Source organism: Convolutriloba macropyga, chromosome 3 (genome assembly GCF_964194025.1).
Source record: "Convolutriloba macropyga chromosome 3, txConMacr16.3, whole genome shotgun sequence".
Taxonomy (NCBI): domain Eukaryota; kingdom Metazoa; phylum Xenacoelomorpha; order Acoela; family Convolutidae; genus Convolutriloba; species Convolutriloba macropyga.
In genome coordinates this window covers 31588254-31615663 of record NC_134470.1, presented here as the reverse complement: position 1 = coordinate 31615663, position 27410 = coordinate 31588254, and the positions used below count along the sequence as shown (strand labels likewise).

Below are 27410 nucleotides of genomic sequence, written 5' to 3'. Positions count from 1 at the left end.
TTCAACTTCGAACAATTGGCAAATATAAGAATATTTCATTTGGCGAAATTTGCTCAGGTACTTCTAATATTTAAATGGTACGAGGGTAATTCGAATGCCTGACATTCTTCAAAACTGCTCTCAGCTATTGCTTTAAATTGAAACGTTCGAATATAAATCTCCATGTAAAAGAATTCGTGCAAGTGGCCAGCGACCTTTCAATAGAAAGTTTGGACATTTCACCTTAACTAAAAAGGATTCAATTTATCCTGAAAGAGTCATAACTCTCATCAAATTTTCCAGAATACTTGGTGCGGCTAAATCCACATCTTGTTGTTTAGTTGTCTGAATTTTGACTTTTCTGGTGAAACTTTTCTGAATATTTTGGAAAGATTGATGAGAGTACTGATTTTTAGGAGAAATTGAATCCTTTTTAGTTAAGGTGAAATATCCAAACCTTCTATTGAAAGGTAATAGGCCACTTGCACACGTTCTTTGACATGCAGATCTATGTTCGAACGATTCGAAAGATATGTAAATTTATTATGTAAAAGATATGTTTCTTGAAGATCTACAGATACAAATACGATTGAAATGTTCAAAGATTAGCTCTGGGAACGAGCTCAAAGCATGGATGCCGGAAACAAACTTATGGTTCAGTGTGAGTAAACGCATTTTTTTTGTTTAGCAAATCATGAAGTATTATTTATTTCATTTACAAAGGAATACAAAGGCAATGACGTTATGTTGTTCAGTAAACTTACCGTTTTCCTCATTACTTTCAATGCCAATTCTTTACTACGCCCTCGAATTTTTGTGCCAATTTGGTTTATTTTTCACAGTTTTTACTGCCTAATTTAAGTGTCCTTCCATTACCTATTTAACATTTTCAACCATTTTTTAATTGGTTGAACGAACACTTGGCGGCATTACGCCTCAGAGGTATACCCAAATAGTCACGGGCAAATTTACCCGATCTGAGTATCTCTTGTTCTTTTTTCCGATGTTAATACATTGAAAATGCAACAATTTTGCGAAAAAACGATATTTTAGCAAAAACAAGCAAAATTGATGGTAATCGCGCAACCCGTGTTTGAAAGAGTGCCTAAATGTTAACCGCGAATTAGAGATAAAAGCTTGTATCCTATGCTACGTATCACGAGTCTGCTCCACTTATGTATCTTTTTTAAGCATGCAAGGTAACTCTATTTTGCAGTGAATGTACACAATTTGTGCACTTAATGTATCTATAATCCGCAATTAAGTCTAATTTAATGCGCGTTTACTGATTGATAGCAATTAACTGATTAAAAGTGGTTCACAAGTTAGTAATATACCACATTGGGCTAACATTTAACACAATGTTTTTCATTTGATATGATAGGTCGGGAAATAGAAAAGGAAATATCACCAAAAACCTTTTCAGGAAAATTTCGGTGAATATGACATATAAATCATTTTGTGAAAAACACCAGTTTCTTTTCAGGGTAATGGAAAATGAAATTAGCACCACCTGATATTTTTGATCGTCACTTCACCATTTCTTCATGATTTTTCAGGCTTTTATTAGTATTAAAGCATTAATGTTTTGAGATGATTTCATTAAAACCTGAAAAAAGATTAATTTCAGTTTCAAGTTTTATGCTCTAAGGTTGAATTGGTTTTTTCATAGAAAAACCGAGAATTTAGTTAAATTTATATTTTTCTATACAATCACATGTGAATTGATTACTGTTTACTTTTTTGTCGCTAAATTTGATTTAACGAGTGACTGGCATTTAACTTAGCAACCAAATTTTCAAATTGAGTTTGTTCAATTTTTTGCCTATATTTACTAAGTTTACAGGTGTCTAGTTTTTTGTCTGAGAAATCCCTCAATTCTGTGTCGTTTTTGGATGTCTATTATTTTTTTCTGAAAAACACTTCTACTGCTCGACCACCATTTGCGTCTCCGTATATAATTACAGGGGTCTTCTAATTGTTGAATGAACAATTTGTTGCACCTAATTACTGGTTTATAGGTGTATACTATTTTTCTTGCATCTATTTTATAGGTTTACAGGTGTCCAAAAATTTTCACTAACAAAATCCTCTTTTCCACTCTCTTTCTCACTCCCCATAAATAAATCTAAAAAATATCAAGCTCAGAAGCAGGTATTTACAAATGCAATTTTTCAATTGCAGACTTTCAACATTAACAGTTGAACACAAACACTAAAATGTCAGTTTTATTTAACAAACCAGTATTGAGATTTAATAAAAACTTAAAAAAATCTTTGTTTGCTCATGAGTTGTCATTCCCCTTGTGATGTCTTGAACATTCAGTCCTGGTGGTGTATCTGCTGCAATGGTACTGGAAAGAGCAAGGATGTATATCGCATATGAGATGACTTCCACTAAAAATCATCAAAACTAAAATGCTTAAAAATATATAACTTGTGGCGTCATTAATTCTAACTTAAAATCACTCTAAAAGCTTCAAATCGTTTCTGCAAGCACAATAAAACAAGCCTCAAATTACTTTTGCATTCTCAAAAACGTGATCCTAATTAGGCTCAATTGCGAATCAGAGATGAAATTGTTACGAAAAATAGACACGTAAAATTAGCGAAGGCGTGCTCAAGACATGTCACCTAGTTTAAAATTTTAAAGTATCTCAAAAATGTTTCGCAAAAAGTTTAGCAAAAATGGCGTAGCCTCTTTTGTGCGAAATGAGAAACAAAGCTTGTCTCCTAGTTTTGTTCATTTATGTATCTGTTTTTCGCACGATTTTTACTAAGGCGGAAATTTTGGGGTATACCACTGTGTGGTAATGAGTTTTGGTAATTTTTTGTTGCGGCACATTTTTGTCATCACAATTTCGCATACAATTTTTGTTATTCTTTTGTTAATTTAGGACTATTTTTTGTCTTCGGCTGGGAGAAGAAGATCATTTTAACTTAGAAAAGAAACAAGGAGGCTCGGTAATGTGCGATCGCACACAAGATTCCGACCCCGCTCATCCACAATTTTGGCCTAATTGTCTACCAAAAGAGGAACAGATAAAAAAACCCAAATTTTTACCCCCTCAGTTAATTTTCATACATAGCCAGCAGATTACCGGAATAGTTGCGTTGCGAGTTAAAGAATGGACTTGCGTGCCGTATAAAACAGAAAAAACCGATACAGAGCTAAATTGAAAAAAAGATCGACTCCGCTCAAAAAGCTATGTAAAAAACATTTAGAGATAAATTGATAAAGCTCGTTGAAATTCTTTCCACAGAATACTTTTATTAGGGAGCTTTACTGCCCATTTGATTTCCCTTGACCTTAATTCAATTGAAATTAAACTTAAGTTTTAAAGTGCAAAAGTCATTTCATTGAGTCAGGTAAGTCAAGTTTTTCCAGGGAGATTGAGAAGTTACGTCACGCGCGCAAACACTGTTAGTGAGAGGAAGAAATCATTCAGAAAGTTTGACGTGTGAGCAAATGTAAAACGAAAGAGAGCGTCAGACGGCGAAACAAAAAAACCAAGAGCACCGCAATACAGCTCTGCTCAGCTTACAGCTTAGCAGCTATAAAAAAGATTGGTGCATGAATGAAAAGGTAGCCTCCAAAGCGAAAAACTCAGTGGAATAAAAAAAGGTGAAGCATTAGAATGATGAGATATGCCAATATTAAGAATGCGGGTCAAGACGAACAGCAAAATCAAACAACAACAACAACAACAACAACAACAACAACAACAACAACAAACATTTATTACATCAAAATATTTCTGTCCATTTGAAAAACAAAACTTGATAACAAAGTCAAAATAATTTCACATAAAACTGAAGCTCAATACAATAAACGGCAAAAGATATGGGACATGCCAATAGTAAGGCTTGGTAACAGTTGGACGAAAGAGAACAAAATCAGTTAAAATCATTTGAAAACAAAATGAAAATTTCGATTATTTTATTAAAAAAACAATTAGTTACAAAGTAATGAAAGACATAAGAAATTAAATAAATTGTCCCACAGGTTTACAATTTCCAATTCTTCTAAATAAAGAATTAAGCACTACTGTCGGTTTTCAATTTTTTATGCGGTTACAAAAAGAACAACAAAGAGACAAACAAAAAATAATTTAAAACTTAGCAAACGCTTTCGAAGCCGTAAAGCCATGTTTTCGCCCTCAAAATATGTTTGATTTCAACCTCGGCGAACACCGATAAGGTATTTTGTGACCTCTCAATAATGAAACTAGCTATTAAGTAGACAAAAAGGCAAAATTATTTAATACTTGTTTTTGAAAACTATTTTTCCAAAGAGATGAAAGCCATTAATTACAAAATGAAATCGTTAATAGGTTTGTCTATTCTTCCAAGGGAAGTTCTTGAGACCTGCAATTTTCCAGAAAATGTCTTACGTCTACAAAAAGAACGTCAAAAACGATTAAAATCAAAAAATAACTTACATTTTTTGTGGAAAACCCGTGTCAAAGTCAGTAAAGTCCTAGCGAATCCGTTAAAAACATTAGTTTTTGTGACACCAATCTTTTTTTTACAGCTTCCTTTGACAACAATAATGTCATATTTGGCCGGAAATTAACATGGCTAGTTAACAAACAGAAAATAAAAAGAACAAAAATGTGTATTTAAAAAGTGTTTTTTTACTTTGGAAAGCAATTGCTTTCAAAGTGATGATGAGATCAGCTATCTACAAATCTCGGAATATCGGCTCATTTATTTTTCCATGAAAGGCTAATGAAACAGTGTCATTGTGCGAAAAATTTCATACTGCTAAAAAGACAAAGTAAAAAGTTAAAAACTTCAATTAAATTCTTCGAGAAAGTAGTGTCGAAGCCATTAAAACTATAATCTATATATTTAAGGATTATAAGATTATCAATTGTGTTTTTTTAAACGCCATTAATGTGATATATGAACTGTAAGTAACGCGACAATGTGACAAATTTAAAAAATTTGAAAAATGGGCAAATACCTAAAAAGGAAAAGAAAATTTCGAATCTAGTATTATCAACGCAAGAAAACCGTAACATCAGGCGTAAAACCGCAAACAAGACAAGATTTGAATTCTGTAGAAAGAGGAATCATTTTTTTCATTGCTGACACCAATCTACAAGTTGACAAAATTAAGAGAAAAATGGTGGCAAAGTTCAATAAGCCATGATTTATTCAAAAACCAAATAATTTTAAAAGTCAAACGACCATAAGCTTTAAAGTAATAAACTAAACAAACTAATTGGGATCCAACTAGGAAGTCATTTGGATCTATCAATACTGAGCTTTGATTGAACCTTTCTTTTATTTAATTCATATAAAAAAGACAGAATTTTTATTAATAAAAAGACCGACTGATTACAATCCGAATTTTTTTTGGATTTTAACAGTCCAAGATTGGTCCAAAACTAGCTCTGCTAATGCTGTTCGTCCATTAAGAACACTTTTTTTAAGAGTTTTATACATATAAATATTTTGTTAGTAAAAAAATCAAACTAAATGCCGCGTTTTCGATAATCAGTTAGCAAAAACGGCAAAGTTTTAATTACAGAGCACTAGCTTCGGAAGTTGAAGTAGAAATAGCCCCCTTTTGAGTCTACAAAGAATGTGATAGTGGGGTTTGGATGTGTACATCCTGCAAATTTAATCAAATAGGACTAAAGAAACTTATTGCGTGCTGTTTTTGATGAAGAACTTTGAATTTTGAAATATTTAGCTAGAATTTTTGACAAAAAAATAAATAAAAATAGCCGAGAATATTTTTTTGTCTTTAAAATCAGAAAACACTTTCTTATAAAATTTTAACAAATTTTAGCAAAATTGGAGAACTTTAAGTCGAAAGTTGGCGGAAATTCCGGAAGATGTGAATAAAATCACCGGAATTCACTCTATTTTCTGAAAAGTTTAAACCTCGATAACTCCCTGTAAAAATCGAAAATCAAAAAAAAAATCTTTTTAATTCCGTATTCTACACTCGACAAGCTTTCTAATGATACCAGTCTCAACTCTCTACGGTGAATATATCGATCGGCCAAAAATGACTGAACAAAAACAAACCCTTTTTGAGTATATAGCTCCTCCCCCCTCAAGAGGGTCGGAAAAATTAAGGCGTATTGAAAAGCATATTTTCAAAGTTTCTTGCAAAATCCTTTAAGATTTTAACCTGAATCTTGAAAACTCTACTGTTTATCATCCTGTAAATTTTTTAAGAAATTGTTGGATCGGTACAATCATTCTTATTTTTTACACGTGTTGGTTTTGTTTAACGAATAGTAATAAGGAAAGGTAATAATATTGCACTAAAAACCAGACATGATTAATAAAATAATCTGAATCTTTTTATTATAGTTTTCCAAAGTCAGAAAAAACCAATATTTTACTATATTTTCAATACAAGACCAAGCGTTCAGAGTAGATGCAACTATTTTTTTGCGACCGTTCACATATTATTAAGCAATTCACTGAATATTGTGAATCACTGCAGAACAATTGGCCGAGAGAATCGATAAATATTGATCGAAACAATTCTATTGCAAGCCATGTACGGAATTCAGTTATTATTAGCAAACGTTCACTTAGTGTGGTAAAATCATTGATAATTAGCGAAAAATAGTGAAACACCCCATTCTCAATGTTTTAAGATAACAATTGATGTTTTCAGAGTGTTCAGAGTAACTGAGAGTTTTCAGATATTCGTTTCTACAATTTTTTGGCACTCATCTTTAAGACGATGAATATCCATGATGACATGCAAGACCATATGAGAGTTAAAAATTTAATAAACCACAATTTGTATGCACTTAGGGGCACTCTTGTTTTTCCAATTCATTATGAACATCATTCGGAGGTAAAAGGAACAAATATTCCACTTTAATTGGTAAGGGCACTGGCTCCCAATGTTTGTTTTTTTTTGGCTACTGTTTCCAAGATTACGCTTCTTAGTTGTTTTTAAAGGTAGCGTTCTTGGACAAGGTGATTATCCCAATGTTAAGTTCAATAAAACTGGATTGAGACGTGAAAACATAACCGACTAACGACGTACGAATTGCTGTCAAAGGACTGGCAAGTGCGCTGGTTTCCGGTCGAACGATGCGCAGGAGGTGGAATTTTTTTTTGGGGGGGATTGATGTGTGTGATGTGTGTGTGTGTGTGTGTGTGTGTGTGTGTGTGTGTTGTGTGGGGCGGGGGATCGAACTCTAAGCGCTGCCCTTCACATCATGAATTAAAGTTTCCAAAGGAGTTTCGGTGAATCGCATGTGTCTAACAAGCCGAAAGGCTCTAAGAGAACTTGAGAACTTAATGCCCTCAAAGCGTTACCTGTTTATCCCATTTTTGAGGATGAAAAGTCAAAAGGGCCTGAAGAAAAATTGATCAAGCCATAAATAGCATGAAAAGACCACAGGACTACTATAATCTCTATAAACTTAGTTTGAGAGCAGTCAAAAACCATTTCTATAGAAAAAAATGACAAGCTCCACAAAAACCAACAGTGTGTTCTACGAGAATAGCCATAACGTTTTCTGGAACATAGTTCCCAGATTGCTATGCGTGATGAATTCTTGAGAAAAGTTGCAAAAAACCTGAGACTAAAAATAAACTCTTGGATAAAATGATAGAATAGAATCAGATAGAACAGAAACTTATTTTGGAACAAGCAGCACTGTTTTATTTTGTTATCACAAGCTATATTTTATTGTGTTATTACAACGCTTAGGTCAACTGTATCTGGTTGTTGATTCTGTAATTTGAACAGACTGTTTCCTTTCTCATTGGTGTTCATGTTCAAATAGCATTCTATAAACAAAATAAAGAAGCAATCCATTTAATCAGACATAAGAAGAAAAAGTCCAGTGTCTTTCTAGCTAATGTGAGTTATCACTAATAATTCTATTAGTCCTGCTTAGCTTGTTTTTTCTTGAGTTTTTCAGCTGAAGGAGGTGGTCTAAAGCGGAAGAGTCGGCAACAACACAAAATTATACCGACAACCACAAGCATTACGAAAGCTAGCAAGCTTACACAGACTGCTATGACGTCATAAAGAGCAATTCCGAATACATCTTCAGAAGCCATTGTTCGATTTACCACAATCTTCCCTTCCGCCATTTGTTCAATTACTTCAACAGCTCTTTTGAACCCACCAATTCTAACGTGGCCATTTTTGATTATTTGTAGCCTAGCCACCATTTCCGAATAATTTGGCTCTGCCAGCATTTCATCCAAAAGTGGCTCCAATTCTAGATAAGTAAACTGCTTGAGAAGTTTTGCCACTTTTTCGGCAATAAGAGTGTTTGAGATAATAGGCTGGTCTGCAAATCCAGGGTATGTGATCATCGGTTTCACTCCATTCACACTGTCATACATTGAGTTTGCACCGCAATGGGTGACAAATATTTTCACTTTCGGGTGCTGTAGAATTTTACCCTGGGGGAGGTATTGTCCGAGGAACAGACGTTTGCTTATGAAAGCTGAAAAGATGAAAAAGGTCCCCAAACTTGGAAATAAAAATGCATGTTTTTTTTTCTTTTCGCGATAGATATTTTCCCCCATCAGTGCCGCTAAGTTCTTGAAATAACAGTTCTTTATATTCACATTCACGTAATGAAACCAGTTGAGCTTAATATTTTTTTCATCGATAACGGTTAAGTACTTAAACAATATGAAAAATATTAAGCTCAAGTGGATTCATTTCTTGCATGTTTTGGTTAACACGAAACATTTTGGTTTAGAAGGCGCGAGAAATATTCAATTCCTTGATTGCAATTATATTTTTATTTCCACCTGTTTGAAATTTTTGCGGATTGCTGTGGTCGCAACGAGTTCAGCCAACTGAAAATGAAAAAGGACTAATTTGGTCGTGGTCAACTTGATTTACTTGTATTTGAATATATTCATGAATGTAAATTAAAATCTGAGGTTTTTAAGAGGGTAATAATTTTTATGCAAAATGCAAGCCCTGTTGTCGTTATATTCTACATGAAATCCATCAGCACAATTCTAATGCTCGGAATGTTAATTGGAACAAAAAATATTGACATCTTAAGATTTACAACTTATTACAAAAACTTATCGATTCTGTAATGTGGCGATTACTTACGCGGATCTGATAGATTGAGATCATTCAAAACAGTTTGTTTCACAGCCCATATGAAGTAGAATTTATCCTGAAAGGTCAGTTGTTCGAACAGAAGTTTCGATTCCTCTTTGCTTGTGACAGTAATTGTTCCCAAACTTATGAACACTACTGGCCCATCTGCTTTTTGCAGCCAGTCAGAGAGCTCTTTCGTCAATGGGGGATAAATGACGTCGTCTGGGACAAAACCTAAACATGGCTGAAGATTTTAGTACTAAAAATAGAAATGTCTTTGATGATGCACAAATTCCTATGCAACATAACCGCCTCTGTACGAAACCAGAAAATTTCACCGTCAAGTAAAAATACAGTGCCCTTGAAAACTTGAACTTAAACGACTGTCGTTGGAAGAATTGTTCTCAACCGCAAAAAAGCGGGAGAGGACAACTATAGTTTGCTTTGGTCGGGGAATAACCTTTCACTTATGGGTTGCAAATGATGTTATTAAAACTCTACTAAAAATAGAAATGACCAAATTGCGACTTGAAGATTCCTACAGTATAGACCGGAGACGCAACCATGCCCACCCAGGTTTAGACCTCGACTTATGAAAAGACTTTATAATTCTAGTAGGGGGGTTCTTTATTGACTATAAATACACAGTCCAGAACTTAGGTAAAGTCAAGGTAAAGTCTTTTCATGAGTCCAGCTAAGTATTTTCGTAGCCAATTAATGTCGAGCACGGTCTTTTAATAGGTCGACCATGGTATTTTTATGAGTCGAGGATCGCATTTTGTGGGATTAATAACAGTTAACCTTTCTATAGTTCTTTTTGTAGTTGTGCAACTTCTACTAGCAACGCCAAACTAGCGTTACAACAGGCAGTCCAACTTCGAAAATCAAGTGGATTTCCGCCAAAGAATCTTAAGAAATAAGGAATTCTTAAGATAACACAAATTTGGCAACTAAGCAATATAGCCAATTTGTTTGGCTGAATTCAGCTAGTTAACAAACCTCTAACAATTAACATTTCATCATCCATGAATTTAGTTTGCGATTTATTTAGTTCATTTGGTTCTAAAAGTCGTTTTTTCAAATATATGTATAATAGCACAGTTCGTTTTTCTGGAAAATATGAGAAACATCGAAAAAATTGTACGGTAAAACCCGTTGACTACGTTATAAGCAAAGACCAATTTGCAGAGCAAATGTAATTTTTTGGGTCCAGCATGAACACTTTAGGTCGAGGTAAAGTCGAATATCATATTTGGGTTGAGCTAAAGTCCAGCATAAAAAATTTTGGTCAAGCCAAAGTCTAGCTGAACGATTAGGTCCAGCTAAATTCTTTTCCTGCGCTGTTACAGTCCAGCATGGTCTTTTCATACCATTTTTTCGTCGAGCATGGTCTTTTCATTCGAGGCCTAAACCTGGGCAGCTCTGTTACAAAAGAGTATAAAGTGACAACAACCAAAAGTAGATTTGCTAATATTACTCTCAAAAATATATAGAGAATTAGACAGATTTTTCTCTCCTTTTTAATAGAGATTGAGAGGATGGTAAGTGGGAGATCGGTAATGGGAAGGGGTTGTTAGATAGCATATATTTGTTCATTAGAAAGAAAAAAAAACTACCCCGGCCGAGGTGCCAGACCAAAAGTCGATATGCACAGACCAAAATGAACGCACAAGGGGAGCGTCCTGCGTTCAAAATTACACGGCCTTGAAGCACGAATAAACGCACGAAAGTGTGGAAACACTCTTTTTGAACGCGAGAAAGTCTTGAGATAATGTTTTTGTCTCGGACGGTCTGGACATAAGCATGTTCCGTCTGAGACGGTCTGGACTTGTATTCGTTTCACGTGGAACCTCAGCCTGGGTAGCATTCAAAGACTTAAAGTCATTCATGTCCTTAACAAATGACCTTCAGCTTAAAAATGGTGAACCAAATAAAAACCAAAACACCTGTGGGAGCTGTAGAAACTAAAGCAAAGCGACTCGAACATTGTTTGAGTGCAAATTATCAGGAGAATCAATGAAACTTTTTTCATTCGGATATCCATAAATTTTTTACATCTGATTACCAGTTTCTATGATACAATTGTTTTCACTCTTAACAGATATAAAAATGCCATATGCAAGATGTTATAAAAACCAATAAGAACTTCCATTAAAAGGCAGTTGAAAAAACTAAATTATGACAGCTAATTGAACTTCGATGTTTGAAACAAGGAAACTTGTAACAGAAGAACTAACAAGATTTTATAGACTGCTAAGCAGTTATATTAGGCAATATTATTTACGGACAAAATTTTTGAGAACACAAACAAAGAAAAAACGATGTAAATTCCCGGGCTTATCAACCTGCGTGTTTGAGTGATGAATACGCGTAAGTTAATTTTTACTGTAAAAGATTGCTTAGATGCCACTTATTTACATCAAATAAGTTAGTCATTATGTGCCCATCATTTTGCCATTATTAAACAATCTTTTTGTTGATGATGTTTAAAATTGACAAAGTTTTTTCGGTATATTTGCATTCAGCCACTGTTTGAAAAGTTTCTTGCCCTCCTGCTGAGTTTACCTTTATTCGATGTATATTTTCTTGATCTGAATCGGCTGTTCAATTAGCAGTAGTGTAATGTCATATGATGTGAATATGCCTGTGGTGTCTTGCAGTATGATGTTAACATGCCTGTGGTGTGATGCAATATGGTGTGAAAATTCCTGTGTTGTGATGTAGTATATTGTGAATACCCCTGTGCTTTGATATAGTATGATGTGAACATGACTGTGGTGTGATGCAGTATGGTGTTAAAATACCTGTGTTGTGTTGTAGTGTAATGTGGATATCCCTGTACTGTGTTGTAGTATGATGTGAACATTCCTGTGATTGTGATGTGATGTAGTATGGTATGAATATCCGTGTGTTGTGATTTAGTATGGTGTGAAAATGCCCGTGGTGTGATGTAGTTTGGTGCCTATGTTGTGATGTAGTATCTTATTCACATTCTGCTCTGAAACAGGTGAAACACGGCGTATTTAAGGCTGACAATCAGAGCTGAATATAGTTTAAAGCAGAATGGTTTTAGGCTGAAAAGAGTCAAACAATAAGGTTAATTAGGCTGATAATTGCATAAATACAGTTATGAACAATTCAAAATCAGGATGAAATCAGAAGTACAATTGTACTCTGACAAAGATACTGATCAATGAATTTTTTGACATAAATGGAATCTGTACACGTGTAAAAAAGTCTATATACAGTTTCTGGATTTACAATGGTTCAGTACTGCTATGCTCTGGGTGCTCAACCCGGTTTATAACTTACAATTAGCAGCAACAAAGAAGAACATAGCAGGACAAGTCCTGACGTACAATTCAAAGAATTTTCATTGACTAAACAGAAAAACTAGACCTAGAATAGACTATAATTGAATTGAAAAAACCATTTTAAAAAAATCAGAACAAAAAAAATTAAGAAATAAACAGAAAATCAATGTCAAAATGCCGCATGTGAACAAAAAAACCACTAGCGAGAAATAAAAATTTAATTCAAACAAAAAAAAATTAGGCCTAGAATGAGCTGTGAATGGATTGGGAAAACCATTTAGAAAAAAATCCGATCCAAAAAATCGAAAAAAACAGTAAAAATCAGAGTGAAATTGCCGCATGTGAACAAAAAACCACCAGCGAGAAAGCGAAATTTTGTTCAAACACCGTTTTCTTACTCTACTTTAAAATTAGAGCGTAAAAAATTCACGCCGCAAAACCACTCGCTTTTTCGCTCCATTTCCTGTTTCGGCGTGACCAAAATCACCACTCCAATTTGACTTCAAAAATCATGAAAATGTGTGAACAGAGCTTAAAAAAAAGACAGCGCCCCAATACAATTCATATTCTTTGAATTGTAACAAGAAGAGGCTTAGCAGTCAAATGTCTTGGCTGCGAAAGAATATTATCGGACTTCTCTAATTGGGTAACAGAGCCGGCGCGGGCAACATTCTAAACTTTCCAATGATTTATGGTTAATGAACTATAGCCGGTTTTGGGTTCCCATTGATTTCGGTCGACTGACTATTAGCATAAAGCCTAAAATATTCAGTGATTTGTCAGCGCAATTTCATAGAAGTCAAATTCCCACCGACGGATTATCGAAGTATCATAAAAAGAAATCCCATCGATGATTCATAGTAGCATCACTGATTTCTTATTGGTTGATGACTGCAATTTCTTAGAAATTTTTTCCACGGCTAAAAACGTGTTTATTCCTGTTACACAGCGAGTTTCCAATTTATTAAAGCATATACTGGAATATTGGTAATTCAGGTACCTAAATCTGACCGTACCTCAGGTAAAATTTCCAAATCCTCGACGAATATTTAGGGATCTAGCCCATAATTGGGAGTTAAAAAGGAGCTCAACCACGCTGGGCAAGAGAACATGAGTATAAATCATAAACGTAAATTATCAGAAAATTTATAAGGAATCATGGATGAGTTATAGTTTGCTTCAGAACACTTAATAAGGAATCATAATTGTTTCTTTGAATTTTCGGATCTTTCCCATTATAACCCACCCCCCCCCCCCCCCCCCAGCTTAGTGGTCAGATAACCTTTAGCCCCCCCCCCCCCCCCCCAATCATGATAAATATACTATAATGGGGGCTATAATTTCGTGGAGGGATAACGAGAAAGACCCGAATTATCCATGGCCGTCGTGCAATAAAGCATAGTATGATCGATCCATCGCTGAGCTTCTATTTATATCACAATCCATCCATGGGGTTTTATGGGGCCCAGGTATTATTCGTACAACTGAATGCATTATTTTCTCTTAATTGAGTACTACAAACTTTGGCCGAGACCAGTTAATAAAAATTCATCTTCTCCAACTACCAATACTATTCTCCATATTTGGTCAACTTATATTTATAATGCTAAATTCATTGCTGAGGTTAATTCCTAAATTGGTATAAATTGCAACAAGGCCACAAATTGCTTAATGAAAATAATTAAAGCAACCAACCTATTGAATGCACATTTTGGTAATGGTGTCCTCTCTTCATAGACATAGGAGGAGCACCATGACTCAAGAGCACAGAGTGTCTGTGTATGTAACTGAAGGGGAATCTTCCATAATCAAAACACACATCTTCCCATCCCTCATCATTGTGGATCTGTTGTAGGCTCTTGTACAGAGGATACGAAATGAAGATCTCCATGAAACCGTCAAAGAGGGCGCTGCCAACGACTGACATTAGACTTGGTTTCTCCTGGAAAAAGCCATTTTAACTGGTACTTTGATAGAGACAGTAACAAATAGATAAATATTTGTCTAACCCGTACCTTACATCCAGAGTAGATTAGAACTGGAAAGGAGTAAATTGAGAGAACCATTCAGAGCTGGATCACAATCTGATCAAGTCACGTTTTACGCTTGACAGGGTAGCTCCAAAGTAGAAATATGCGGCTATCGTTGACAGTACAGATACTAAAGTAGCCCCAATCTGGACTATCGTTGACAGAGCGGGCTCAAAGCAAGCCTACTTTGAGATAACTTTTGACAGCGCTTGCTCAGAGCAAGATAATTCTGAGGCTATCCTGTTGGATTGGATCTACTGTGTGGTCAAAACTGTCAAGAGCAACTCCAGTGTAGATCTACTCTGGGCTCAAGTCTGTGAAGACTAGCCCCAGGGAAGACCTACTCTGGGAGAAACTCTGTCCAGCGTAAACCCAGAATTAACTAATCTCTTACACTGGAGGGCCTCTCATCCAGCTCTGATCAAATCTAGAGGATCTTTACAGGAATAGACCTGTCTATTTTTTACTTGGAATTCTAACTTGCAATTTGTTATACTGCTGCTCGTATACAACAAGCAAGAAATTTCCTTTGGAAATTACCTTATAACGCTACAAAAGTGAATCTGGTGAAGAACGCAATAGTTTCGATCAACTGCCACATTATAAACCTCTTCTGTCTCCCTTTTGAAGCAATATAGATTCATGGAGCATTTATGGAGGAGAAAAAGTAAGGATAGTGACCTACAGGGAAGTTTGACTACTTTTATGTAAAATATCTCAGCCATGATCAGGCACATGATTCTTGCAAAATAAGGGTCCGGTTCATACAATTTGCAAGATGAGCAATTATTGCAAATTTGTGAAGGAATTGAAAGATCTCACAACGTAAACCTTTAGTTCTAGACTCAATGTGACAACTATTTGATTACTAGCGTGATTTTCTCTATAAAAAAACATATTAAAACTTTAAGCACATATAGTATGCAGATAGCACCTTTGCAGCATTAGGTTTTTTAGTCTGATATGCATTCACAATGGCTTGTTTGCAATTGTTATTTTTAATTCTTCCCCACATTTCGTACAATTCATTTTCTTATCATGCATGCTCTTTTCTGGTGACTGTGGTCCTCTGATTCTAAAACATTCACGTGGTACTATCAGTGCAGCAAAAAATGCTCAGAATAAGGTCAACCTGAAGTTACGTTTCAGTGAGAGCTCATCGTCCCTCAGACAGCTTCAAGGAGGTAAGGGAACGAATTTTCGATCATTGTCGTTTTAATCACAGGCCTCAGTTCTCGGTTTTCACGACAAAACTTTTCAGGTGTTCCCTTTTTACAACTAATTTTTTCATACACTTGTAGCAATCGCGAGTGCAACGAAAAAACAACCTAATTTAAAACCAGTTTCAACTTAAAAAGTTAATCAAGACAACAGAAAAAAGATTTATGTCTTCACGAGCCTGCGTTAAAGTTTTTTGAATGGGCGTAATAAGGGTCTCAACTCTTTATATTAAATTGCAATCAAATCAAGTACATTTATTTAACTTTTTCTCTCATAGTTTATTTTTAAACTGTTTGACAACTCTTTGGAAATAAGAAACCTCCAGAACGGTAGGAAACGTCAGCTTAGACAATGAGTCATTTCTAAAACCATATGTTTTTTTTTCTTATTTTCAATTTTGAAATACATTTAATGCATTTTTTTTTCAATTTTCTCCTGATGTTCACCACAAAGTGGCACTCTCAATTTGAAAAGCCTAAATTAGATTCATTTGATATCTCTCAAAAATCAGCAAATAATTCTCAAAGATAAGCGCGTGTCTTTTTGACAGCACATCTTTCGTTGCTTGTTTGAAGAAAGTTGGCCATTGTCAGCCGTTAAAGCTATAAATGAGTAACCCAATTTGTATAAGTTAAGCTTCCCTAGACGAACTGCGACGGTTGTCTGCTAAGATTTTGCATGATTCTTGTGAAAAGCGGTTATCTGCTAAGATCTTGTAAGAGTCTTGCAAATAACGGTTATCTGCTAAGGCGCAAGATTGCAACGGTTATCTGGTAAGACACTTACAAGATCCTTACAAGATAGGCGTTTCATCATTTTTGGTTAAGGCACCCAAAACAGCCTGTGTTTTCCATTCTATAGGAAAACACAACAGAAAGAAAGGTTTCACCGCGAAAAACTTTGAAACACAAAATGAGCTACATAAAAAGTATCGCTGTTTGTCAACTTTCAAAAAATATGGAAATCGATTTATAGGATTCTAATTGGTACACATAGTTACTGAGCTCACGAACCTTGCTTGCTGAGACAATGTTTTATGTGTTATATATTGTTGAAGCCCCTTATGGGCGTTTCTAAGTATGTTTGCGGGTCAATTTTTACGTTTTAGAAAGCTTTTTATACCTATCATGGTCTTGCAAGAGCATCGATTTTCTGTCTGCAACTTTTCTGGAGCGATGAATGCCTGGCAAGAGTCTTACAAAGGCGACGGTTATCTGGTAAGAATCTTATTAGAACAACGGTTATCTGCTAAGAATCATGCAATATTAACCGTTATCTGGCAAGAGTCTTTTAAGAGCCCTTACAAGATGACGCATAATCATACAAGAGTCTTGCAAGAGTATTGCAAGATCTTAGCAGATAACCGTCCCAATTTGACGAGGATTGTAGCAGGCAACATTTCACTTTTCCAATATCTGCTTTTAAGACCTGTCACACTTTCAACAAATTTTCAATTATCCAAAAATGATGATTTTAAGAGTTTCGTTAATAATTAGTTATTAACAAGTCCTAATTTAGATACTCAGCTTCTAAGTATCGGATCTTTTCAGAAATTGCCCCCCCCTTTTTTCAAAAAATGCGCTATTCTTGAATAGGATTTCAGCGAGCCATTTATTAACCAATCAGAGAAGACTAATAACGCACTCCACGCATGCACACATTATGCTAAATTGAATAGAATATAATACGCCACGGTATGGCAACTAGCCGAACTGGAGTACAAAGCGAAAATAATTTCCGGCTGGCGGGTCGGTGGGCGCGCGGCTCTGCCGCGATAACCGACCCGCGATTTCCAGATTACATCCCACAGCGCATGAGAGGCATGGCCATGAACAGCGGTCCGCAATTGCGCTTAAACTAATATTCGGCTATCTAAACTGTAGGCCAAGTAATATCGTGGTAGAGTATAGCTCAGAAGGGGTGGCGATTCTCTACGGGGTACCAAAGGGGGGGGACAATTATTGAATTGAAAAGATCCTAGGTATCTTTTTTTAGGTAAGATTAATCTGCCTCATGTCTTGTTAATCCCTAATTAGTAAGTTGTATGACCTCTATAGAACTAGGTACCGCTTAGTTTTCTTCAATTCTGTCAACTTCCCAGGTTGACCAGACTTGGAAAACTTACTAAGGCCTTACTACGGCACCGTATAAGTCTTAGATAAAAACCGTACTAAGTTCTTGTCAAGTTTACTACGGCACCGTACTACGGCCGTAATAAGATTTCTAAGGTGCAGTGCTTATTCTCATAAAAAGTTTAAGTAATCTGACTGTAGATCCTGTAGATCAGCAAGAGGACTTTTGTTGTTGTGAATGCTCAAAAAAGCTCGAAAATGAACTTTCAAATGAGCCAAATTTGAATAAAATTTTTTTTTTGAAACCAGAACAGATTTAATTGAACAGAACGCAAACAAAACACATTAATTTTTCTATTCCTTCTTATAAACCCCGCGCTTGTAATTAGGGAATTATTTACCAGCTATGTGAGTGGTAATGACAGTTTCATGTTAAAAACAGTGCTACTTTTATCTGATTAACTTAAACCGCAATTTTTTTTTTCGAACATCATTTTAGAGCTAATCATTTTTGAGACATAATACGTAAGCTTTGGTCTTCTTTGGAACAAAATCTCAGTTTTGACGCTTTTGACGGATTTTCAGAACTGAATGTTTTTCTGCTTGATCAAAGCCATGAACTCTAAAAGATATCATTAGACTTCCAAAGTTCGGTACGGCCTTGGAAGAGGCGTAACAAATTTTTGCAATTTCGAACTGTTTCGAGATAAATTTTTTGACCATCAGGCCTACCTTCAGAGCAAATTAAAGTAAGAAAACTTTACCTTAGGAAAATTACAAAACCTGATACGGCCTTATACTGCACCGTCCTAAGTTTTGTAATTTTTGAGAGATTTAAAAAGTTATAACCAGTGCCATAAAGTGATGAAAAAGTGACTTGTATGAGATAAGCGATAGATTTAAAGTCGATTTTAGGAATTTGGAATTTCCAAATTGGTAATTACATCAATTGGCTACGGTGCCGTAGAAAACTTATTACGGCCTTATACGGTGCCGTACTAAGTTTTGTAAGTTTTCTACGGCAGCTTATAAGTCTTAGTAAGTTTTCAAAGTTTTGTCTACGGTGGGTAACCTGGGTTGGCTGGCACTCTTGATTAAATATCTGACAGAAAAGATTGAAAGAAGCGAGAATTTATTATACTCGGTAAATACAGCTGGTTATTATGTACAAAATAAACGCGCTAGAATAATTGCTGAACACATCTATAAAAAATATTGAAACACGACACGGAGTCGCATTGACGCTAGCATGGGGTTAAGCTGGTGAGGACAAAAATCACAAGATACAATAGTTTGCAATTTGTCTAATCTTTAAAAAAATTATTATTTCGTCAACGTGTCCTGAATTATTTAGAACTTGAATTGTTTCAAACTATAATTTTGAGGCTTATTCAAAAGAAAGACATTGACTTACCTCAGCATTTTCCCGTGCCAGTTCGCTTCTTTCCAGAAAAGGGGGCTGATTTTCCACTGTTGTCATTAAAGGTCCAATATATTGAGAGGTCGTTGGAATATTGTGTTTTCTGCCGGCCAAAACTACTCCTGTCACTAATTCGTCTCCAAAAAGAACGTCGAACTTCTGCCCACGAATTGAGTTTTCAAATTTAGTTTTCAATAGGTAAAAAGAAAACAAGAATATTTTGTTATTATGGCTGCTTGGCTTTATAACTGATAATTCAAAATTATCAGGAATGTGGTGATAGTTGTTTTGATTGCATCGAAATTGGAGAAGCATTGCACATTTTGGCAGTTTTCGCAATTCCACATGAAAAAAGTTCAAGATCGTGAACTGAAAATTACAGTTGACACTACTATGGTAAATATTGTAATTCTGCAATATGTCACACTGTTATATACAGAACTGTTCAATATAAAAAGAATATGAGAAACCAATTTTTAAACTATAGTACGCGCTACTATTCTCTACTCGCAAAAAACAATGATCATTTGAATTATCTTACTATGCTTTCAATTGGAGGAAGTCTGCGCCAATCACCTGTACGTTTCTTGGAAAATGTAACTGCTAACCGAGATCCAATTGAGTTAACGGTGTTCAAGCTTTTTTAATTACTTCCAGGAAATTACTCTTCTTTTGTTTTATCGAGTACATGAACTAAAGCATTTTTCGCCTGACCACAAATTTTCGTCTTTATTTCTGTTTCCGCCACTCTTCCGAGGTATTAGGATCTGTTACCCAATTTTATCCACGCAAGCCTTTGGTCCCGCCAATTCTGTGAAAATTAAAGGTTTTTAAGGTTTATTGTCATTATTATCATATATTGGACAAAAACGGCAGAGAAATAATTTCAAGCGATTACAGATGGCTGGCCTAACCTAGGAGGTGAATAAGCAGTTTTTAAAGTACTCGAAGAATATGAAAAAATTTATAAATTAAATATGAAAAACATTTTCAGAAGAAGGGAATCATTTTGAGATCTTATTTGAGTTTCTGTCTTAACTTGGGCATCACTGTTCCTTGAAAAATGTGAAGACATCACTTCAAATATTGGACAACATCCCCAATTGAAATGTGCATTTTCTTAGCGAATCGAAAGTCTAACTATTAATTTGAAACTTGTGAGCGTTTGATGTTGAGTTTTAATCTTTGAGTTGTGGGAGATATCTCGATGGGAGATGTATTATGTAGTTGAGAGAAACAAAGAAACATCAGATAGACGATCAATATTTAGAAATTCTTAAACCAATTGCTCGAATACTAGATTTAAAGATTTCTGTTGTACAACTTTAGATATAGTTCTAATGGTCAGCTCTCGCCGTTAGTTATTGCATTACTAGGATTTTTTAAAACAAAATTTGAAAATAGAAAATATCCCGTTTGTGATTTCGATAAAAAATCATCCAATTGATTGAACAGCTTTACTGTCAAGTTGACTCGGAAGGCCTCATCCATTAATGGGATAACTGCAATCTGGTTACTGGACGGTGAAGTGAAGTCAAACGATACTACCATCTCGTGGTAATCTGTTATGCTAGGCATAGCTTTTCTAACCAACTCTTCGCACGAGTCCAGTGCAATCACAGTCACCTTGTGACCTTTACTGGTTAAGGCTCTCACTGTTCCTGAAACACTGGCAAGGATGGCCAACAAATTCAAAACAACAACAAAAGATAGGAAAAAATGAAAAAGTATGCTCACTGAAGGTAATTGTATTAAAAATGTCTTAAGTCCAGCCCGGGTCGAGGTTTGGTCAAAAATAATGTAAGATTAGCGGTGAATAGCGGTGAAAATTTTTTTTTTCACCGCAAAGAGCCCGGATTTTTTAGCGTTGAATGCATTGATAGCGGTGAATTTCTGTAAAATTAGCGTTGAATTTAGCGGTGGATAATTGTAGGATTTGCGCTGAAATTTTTTTTCGCCGCATTTTGTTGGTAGCGGTGAAATTTTTTTCACCGTTTCAGCGGTGATAAAAAAAATTGTACAGCGCTACCAGCAGAATGCGGTGAAAAAGTTTTTCAGAGCTACCAACAGAATGCGGTGAAAAATTCAACGCTTAAATAAACGCTGATCGTACAGAAATTCACCGCAACATCAAATTTTTTTTACATTACCTGAACCAGCCACCAAGCTGGTTTTTTATCAACGACAATTCAGACAGCTGCAGACATACTTGCTATGCTTTTAGTCCTAATTATTTTATGACCCAAACTTTTTGCTTTTTCAACGCTTACGTTGGTTAATTTTCTGCGGAAACTAGGAGTATCCAAAGCAATATCAATTTTTGACATTTTTGTGCAGTCATCTGAAAAAATTGTCATTTTTTTCAAATTCTTGGCTAATCAATTTTTGAAAACCGATATTATAAAACAAAGTAACGGAAGTGGTGCTTTGATGCTGGAAACTAATGAGGAAGGAAAACGCCGAAGCAAAAATCAGAGCAAATTCTTCGAACAAAAACACATCGGCAAAAAAACATTGGTTAACACAATGAACAAGTTGTACACCTCAGCTATAACTTTAATTTTTCCTTGAAATGAAGCCAAAGTTGACCTAATCAAGCCAACGTTAGATATTACTTTTTGTTGAATTGCATTTTTTTTCTTGATTGAGTGTCTTAAGAGATTGGTAGATAAATTATCTTATCAAATTCTGCTGGGGTTCTAATAACGTGCTTGAATGGGGGAGGTCGAAATATGGTTAGTTTTGTTCATTTGTTTGCAGAGGATACGCATACTGTTATAGAAGCACTCATCAATCAGTAAATGTGATTTGTGTTTCGTTTTCAAGCAAATACAAGCCCAAACAAGCTCTACGTAGTCATTTATTTTGCAATAATAGGCTTTTTGAAATTTGTCGTTCCAACACTACATAAGTGTAAAATGGGAACTATATTGAAGAATGGCTTTTGTGTCCAGCCAAGTTTTAAAACTTTTTAATCGCATTCTAGGAAGATGGTATTGGCACCGTCTAATAACTATTTTAGTATAAAAACCAATGAGAAAAAGCTAAAAATTTAAAACTCACACTTTATTTACACACAGAGACAGAAAACATCATCATCACCCTAATGACAACTCAGAACAACAATATTATCATTTCTTTTGAAAAATGATTTGCATATAAAACCCGTTATAAACGATTTAGGTCTTGTTTGTTTGCAGATGTTTTGAGGAACAGGCCTTTTAATCAATATGTATTGGCAAACAACAACTTAAAGAGATAAAAAATAATGAATTTAACAGTTTTTTTTCAATTTTAACATATCCATATTTTTTGTTTTGGTTGTATTCAAGGTAGAGCTTCAACACAATAAGTGTTTTCTTGAGAAAAACTTAAGCATTTATTTCCAATTTTCTTAATTCGTTATGTCCGTTGTACTTCTGTTTGTTTTTAGCACCCTCTTGTTGGCCTAGTAATTACTTATTTGGTCAAAGACAATTTTTGGCGACAAAAAATAGCTTCAAAACACTATTTTCAAACAAATTGGACGGATACTAAAACAATATTCCTTTGTTTTGACCTGAACGGAAATAGTTGATTTCTCTGCGCAACTAAATTTTTCAACAAGAATTGATAATTTTCGATTGCATAGCACAAGAATCGCCACAAATATTTGTCAATATTTATTTTTCTTCATCCAATTGTTCGCTCTCTTCCTCTCTTGTTTTCTAAGTGATCGGAAACCATTTGCGATAGGTTGCAGCTGCATAAGTTAGTTTCATTTGTCCAAAAAAGTGTATGCTGAAAAATTAGAAATGTTTTTTTTTGAACTAGAATATATTTCTCATTTTTAATTAACTATTTCTCTTTAATTCTTTTTGTACATTAATATCTCTCTTTCAGGTACCAAGAAAATCTTTTTTAACATTTTGCTAGCTTTTAATTTTAAGCTACTGATTTTTGATAAACTGAAAGAATGTTTTATTAAATCTCACAACAGTTACCTTCAGTTTTTTTCTATATGCTATATATCTTCGGTTATACATTATTGTTCGATTTTAGGATATTGCATTTGTTTTGAATGCTAGTCCATTGATTTTTAAATTCGTCAATTCTGTTTTTGAGAGGTACTATAAGTCTTGTTTTGCTATGTTTTTCCAAAGTAGTGCTTGCGCAATTTTTGTTGAGCTAATTCTTTCGAAACTAGATGGACGCTAAAGACCGAGGGTGTTTAATTTCTTTTCAGACCTAAAGCAAATTGTGATAATCTCAAGAGTTGTAAGTGTGCTAAAGATATTGTGGGGAGCATCAAGTAAAAAAGAACTTGAGTGTTGTGGAGATTTGTAGATGTTTGATTATCATTTTGTAGAATTTTCGGCAATTTCGTACTCTCTTCATATGCATTTTTTTCAACTATAATTTTTAGGATTTTGTTTTAGGACTGAAAAATATATTCAGTCCTAAAACTGACATAAAGAATATTATAAAATTGAATAAGGTTGAATGACCTTTGAGTTTTATTGTCAAACTAAATTTTTAGAGCTTGCAGAATGCTGAGACATAATAAAAATTACAAACAGAGCAAATGTTCTCATTGTTTATTTTTTAATTTTGACAAATAATTCCCAATATAAGCGTCTAATTGAGGGATATGTTTTCAATTTCACGACCAGTTAAAAATAACAACAGAACTTGAATGTTTTTTGGCAAAAATTATGGCGAAAAAAAAACAAAATTAAACAAATTATCAATAAAGGAACCAAATTTGTGATCGCAGAAGTAGAAACCACGAGAGTTTCTTTTCAATTAATTCTAAGCTTAAACTGCGGATCAGGAAAAAAGGACAACCAAACCATTATATTATAAATGATCAGAACGGGGGGTTGTTTTCTTCCCACATTCAAAACGAAGTAAGTGGAATAGTAGATTACAATGAACAATAAAAATTGTCAAAGACCCCGTGAAAACCAGGAGAAGATTCATTCTTATTAAAATGAAGATTAATAAACAAATTGAAAAAAAAACTTATGATCAAAATCAGGAAAATTATAATTGTATACATCTGATAACATAACAATGCAGAAAAAGATGAAAACTAAAAGAAAATTTAAAAAGAATTTTTTTTGAAAAATAATTAGTTAAGGACAAAATACATTTTCAACGAAAATTGTTTTTAAAAAATAGTTCAAAGTCCCTAAAATGATTTTTGAGGTCTTCGATTTCAACAAGAACAACGTGCAAAGAGACCCACTTATGCGATCCATGGGTTTCAAACTAAAAATGCTAGCAAAAGTGCAGAAAAACGCTATTGCAGAAAAAGGCTAAAAATTGCAGAAAAAACTAAAACGGTAAAAACGGTAAGTGATTCTCAAAGACTTCAGAAGTTTCCTTATGAACATTTCACTGTACAGTGCATCGTTTTTGATATTACAATTAATATTATTATTATTATGGTGAAATTTTTCTTTGTATTGTTGCTAACTTTTTAAGCTGGTCTGTAACATTGATGATCAATTTGTATTTTTTTACGCCACTTGAATTTTGCAGTCAAAATTTGATTATAACAGAAGAAAAAGGTGGAATGGTCCTGGTTGTAATGCTTTTATTCTTATTAGAAAGGGAACACTTTCTCAAAAAAAGGTCGGTTGATTTTATTCTTTTTATAAAGCAGTAGTTTGAACAGAAATAGCTCTTGAATAGGTTCAAAAAATCAAAAATCCTTCTTCTTTTATCATGAAAGAATTTTTCTGAAAGATAAATATGATTTATGCGGACTTTTGCAAAGGGGTAACTTCCGCGAAAGAAGATCAGAAAATACAGCCAAAATCTTGGGAATGGGAATTGGATGAAACCCGTGATAAGGGAAACCTAATATAAATGCCAGACCAAAGTCAGATCTGATCAGACAAAAATGAGCTCTGATAAGACTTTCGTGTGACACAAGGAAAAGTGCTATCTTCCCCTGCAAACTTGGTTGCTTCTGATCCGACCATGACAGACTCAAGCGGCCTCTGATCTGATTCAATGCGCGGCACTTGTTTGCGCAACTTTTGTGTGACCCGAAATTTTCGTGTAACGTTCCCCGAACGACACTCGCTCTAACCAGACTATTCAAAACTTTGACCTCTGATCAGACGATTTTCTGGTACATTTTCAAATTACTTGAAATTCCTATAAAGTATGCAAATCCGAATTATAGTACTGAAGTTGGAATAATATACACATTGTAAATGATAGGGCACAATTAACTGAAAAGATTATAACCAATTCTTGTTTCTGAATTTATTTGTTCTTGATTTTGCGTTAGCAAAAACCATGGTAATGAAAACACAGATCAAATCAAGACTGTCACCTTTTGCTTTGTGATCAGGCCTTAGTACGACTTATGATCAGACTAAGTCCAAACTTTGGTCTCTTATCAAGCTTTTGTGAAGGCTTTGCTAGATTTTTGTGCAACTTATGATCAGTCTATTTTCAGATTTTGGTTTCTGATCAGATTTTTGAGCAACTTGTGGCCAGACTATGTCCGGACTTTGGTTCCAAATCAGAGCTTTGTGTGACCATTGACCCGGCTATCGGGTAACCCTCTCGATTCCCAGACCTTGTAATTTGGATCTTGATGTACCTCTGAGTGCGATTCAAATCTGTTCCGATCAGAGGTGGCTTGGGTTTGTGATCTTTACTTTGAAATCCAATCAGAATCTTTAACAACTGAAGGCATGCATTCTTATTTTTCTGTGTACGTAGAGTTGCGAAAGAGAGTAGGGAGACTTTGAATCTACTGAGCGCTAGAATTATGTTTAATGAAATGAGCTTACCACCCGCGGGATTTAGATGACCTCGTAAGCACAGAGTAACGACTAAGATATTGTATGACTTCTGCTCAACGATCGGATTATCAAACAGATTTGGTTTGGTTTCTTTGAGTGGGGGAGCCGTTTTAGGTGCGTTGTCTTGAGTTACCGTTTTCGGTTTCTTTAATTTGACTTTTCCTTTGTTTGCTGCTTTTTGCGGCTGAGAAGCGCAACAATAATAAATTGCCGCCACAAAAAAGAACAATACCAAAAGTTTAACGAAAGAAGCCATTGCTATAATATAATTAATTTAAACGAAGTTGGCTTTGAAGCAATCTGCGATTCCAGATAACAAAATCAACTGGAGTTTCGAACATTTACCAAACTGCGGGCTTTGCCTCAATTGTGTTATGGTATTTGAACATTATTTCTCATATTTGAGTTATTGAAATGCAGTTTAAATGCCTATCATAGTCCATTATTGAGAGAAAGTTGGAGTTATTTCTTTTGTATCGATTGGATATTAAACAACGTGCATTTAGGTTATATGAATGAACTAAAGAATTGATTAACATTTCAGAACCCGAAGTTTCGAATTAAGTATTTGAAAAATTGGTGTATGTTTGAAGGTATCAGCGTCCTAGAAAGAATTGACTGAAAAATCTCCATGGTACGCCATCCTTTTTCATAAAATGAAAGAAAGAATTATTTGATCTTATAGATATGAATTTTCATAAAATATGAATTTTTCATAAAATGAAAGAAAAATTGTGCATGAATTAATAGGCCTTTTTTATTGTAGATTAATAAATTTTTCATTCAAATTGGTTACTGCAAAATTAAAATATTTTCGAAACTCATTTTGAACTGTCTTTCCGTTCCACACCAACATCAAGCTTCCACAGAAGATCAACCCTCTATCAGGGCACCTCCAGAAAATAATAGCGATCAGTGCTTGATCAGAAGATCTTGAGAGTTAGAACTTAATAACTTCTGGTCTAAGAATTGATCTAATCTTTTCCATGCATAGATCTTAAACAAGTTTGGCCTATCTAAAAGTAGATCTCACATAATCGTAACGTTCTTAACAGTAGATCTTACACAATTTAGGAGCTTCTGATTGTAGTTGAATTTTGCGTTTCCAAGCGTTGATCTTACATAATTGTGACGTTTTAAAGAGTAGATCTCATAAAAATTCAACACTCACATTTTAGTAGTTAGTTTTTAGTTTAGCTTTAAACTTACATAAACAAAACGCTGTTCTGACATTATTTAGCGTTGAATTTAGCATTGATCCTACATATACTCAACACTTAAATATTTTCAATACTTCGTTGATAATACAAAAGAGAGCGTTCAATTTAGCGAAGATCTTTCACAAATTCAGCGTTTAATTGTTTCAGAGCATTCAGGGTTGCATTTAGCCAGTTGTTGAGTTCCATAAACAATTGTTTCTTCTCATCAGCCTCTGCAATTAATTAAGGGCAAAAAACGTTTTTTTTAAATAAAATTTTTCAGAAAATTCAGAG

General features: G+C 34.6%; 1 protein-coding gene across 1 annotated transcript; it reads right to left on the bottom strand.

Annotated features, from left to right (window-relative positions):
• Window positions 1-7545: 7545 nt before the first annotated feature.
• LOC142337004 (UDP-glucuronosyltransferase 2B23-like) lies at window positions 7546-26283 on the bottom strand. Its single transcript, XM_075386014.1, has 6 exons — window positions 25906-26283; window positions 20523-20769; window positions 19103-19268; window positions 14061-14307; window positions 9061-9285; window positions 7546-8431 (listed from the first exon to the last, which is right to left on the bottom strand). Exons 1-6 carry the CDS (start codon window positions 26171-26173, stop codon window positions 7857-7859), a joined length of 1728 nt encoding a protein of 575 aa, XP_075242129.1. The 5' UTR covers window positions 26174-26283; the 3' UTR covers window positions 7546-7856.
• Between the last annotated feature and the right edge of the window lie 1127 nt (window positions 26284-27410).

Excerpts from the sequence above, each read along its gene's own strand:
- LOC142337004 (XM_075386014.1), bottom strand. The coding sequence starts at position 26,173 with ATGGCTTCTTTCGTTAAACTTTTGGTATTGTTCTTTTTTGTGGCGGCA. Across the intron at positions 14,308-19,102 it reads TGGCACGGGAAAATGCTGAG|GAGAAACCAAGTCTAATGTC; the intron begins GTAAGTCAATGT and ends GGCTTTTTCCAG. Across the intron at positions 8,432-9,060 it reads TCTCAATCTATCAGATCCGC|CTTTCATAAGCAAACGTCTG; the intron begins GTAAGTAATCGC and ends TCATCTTTTCAG.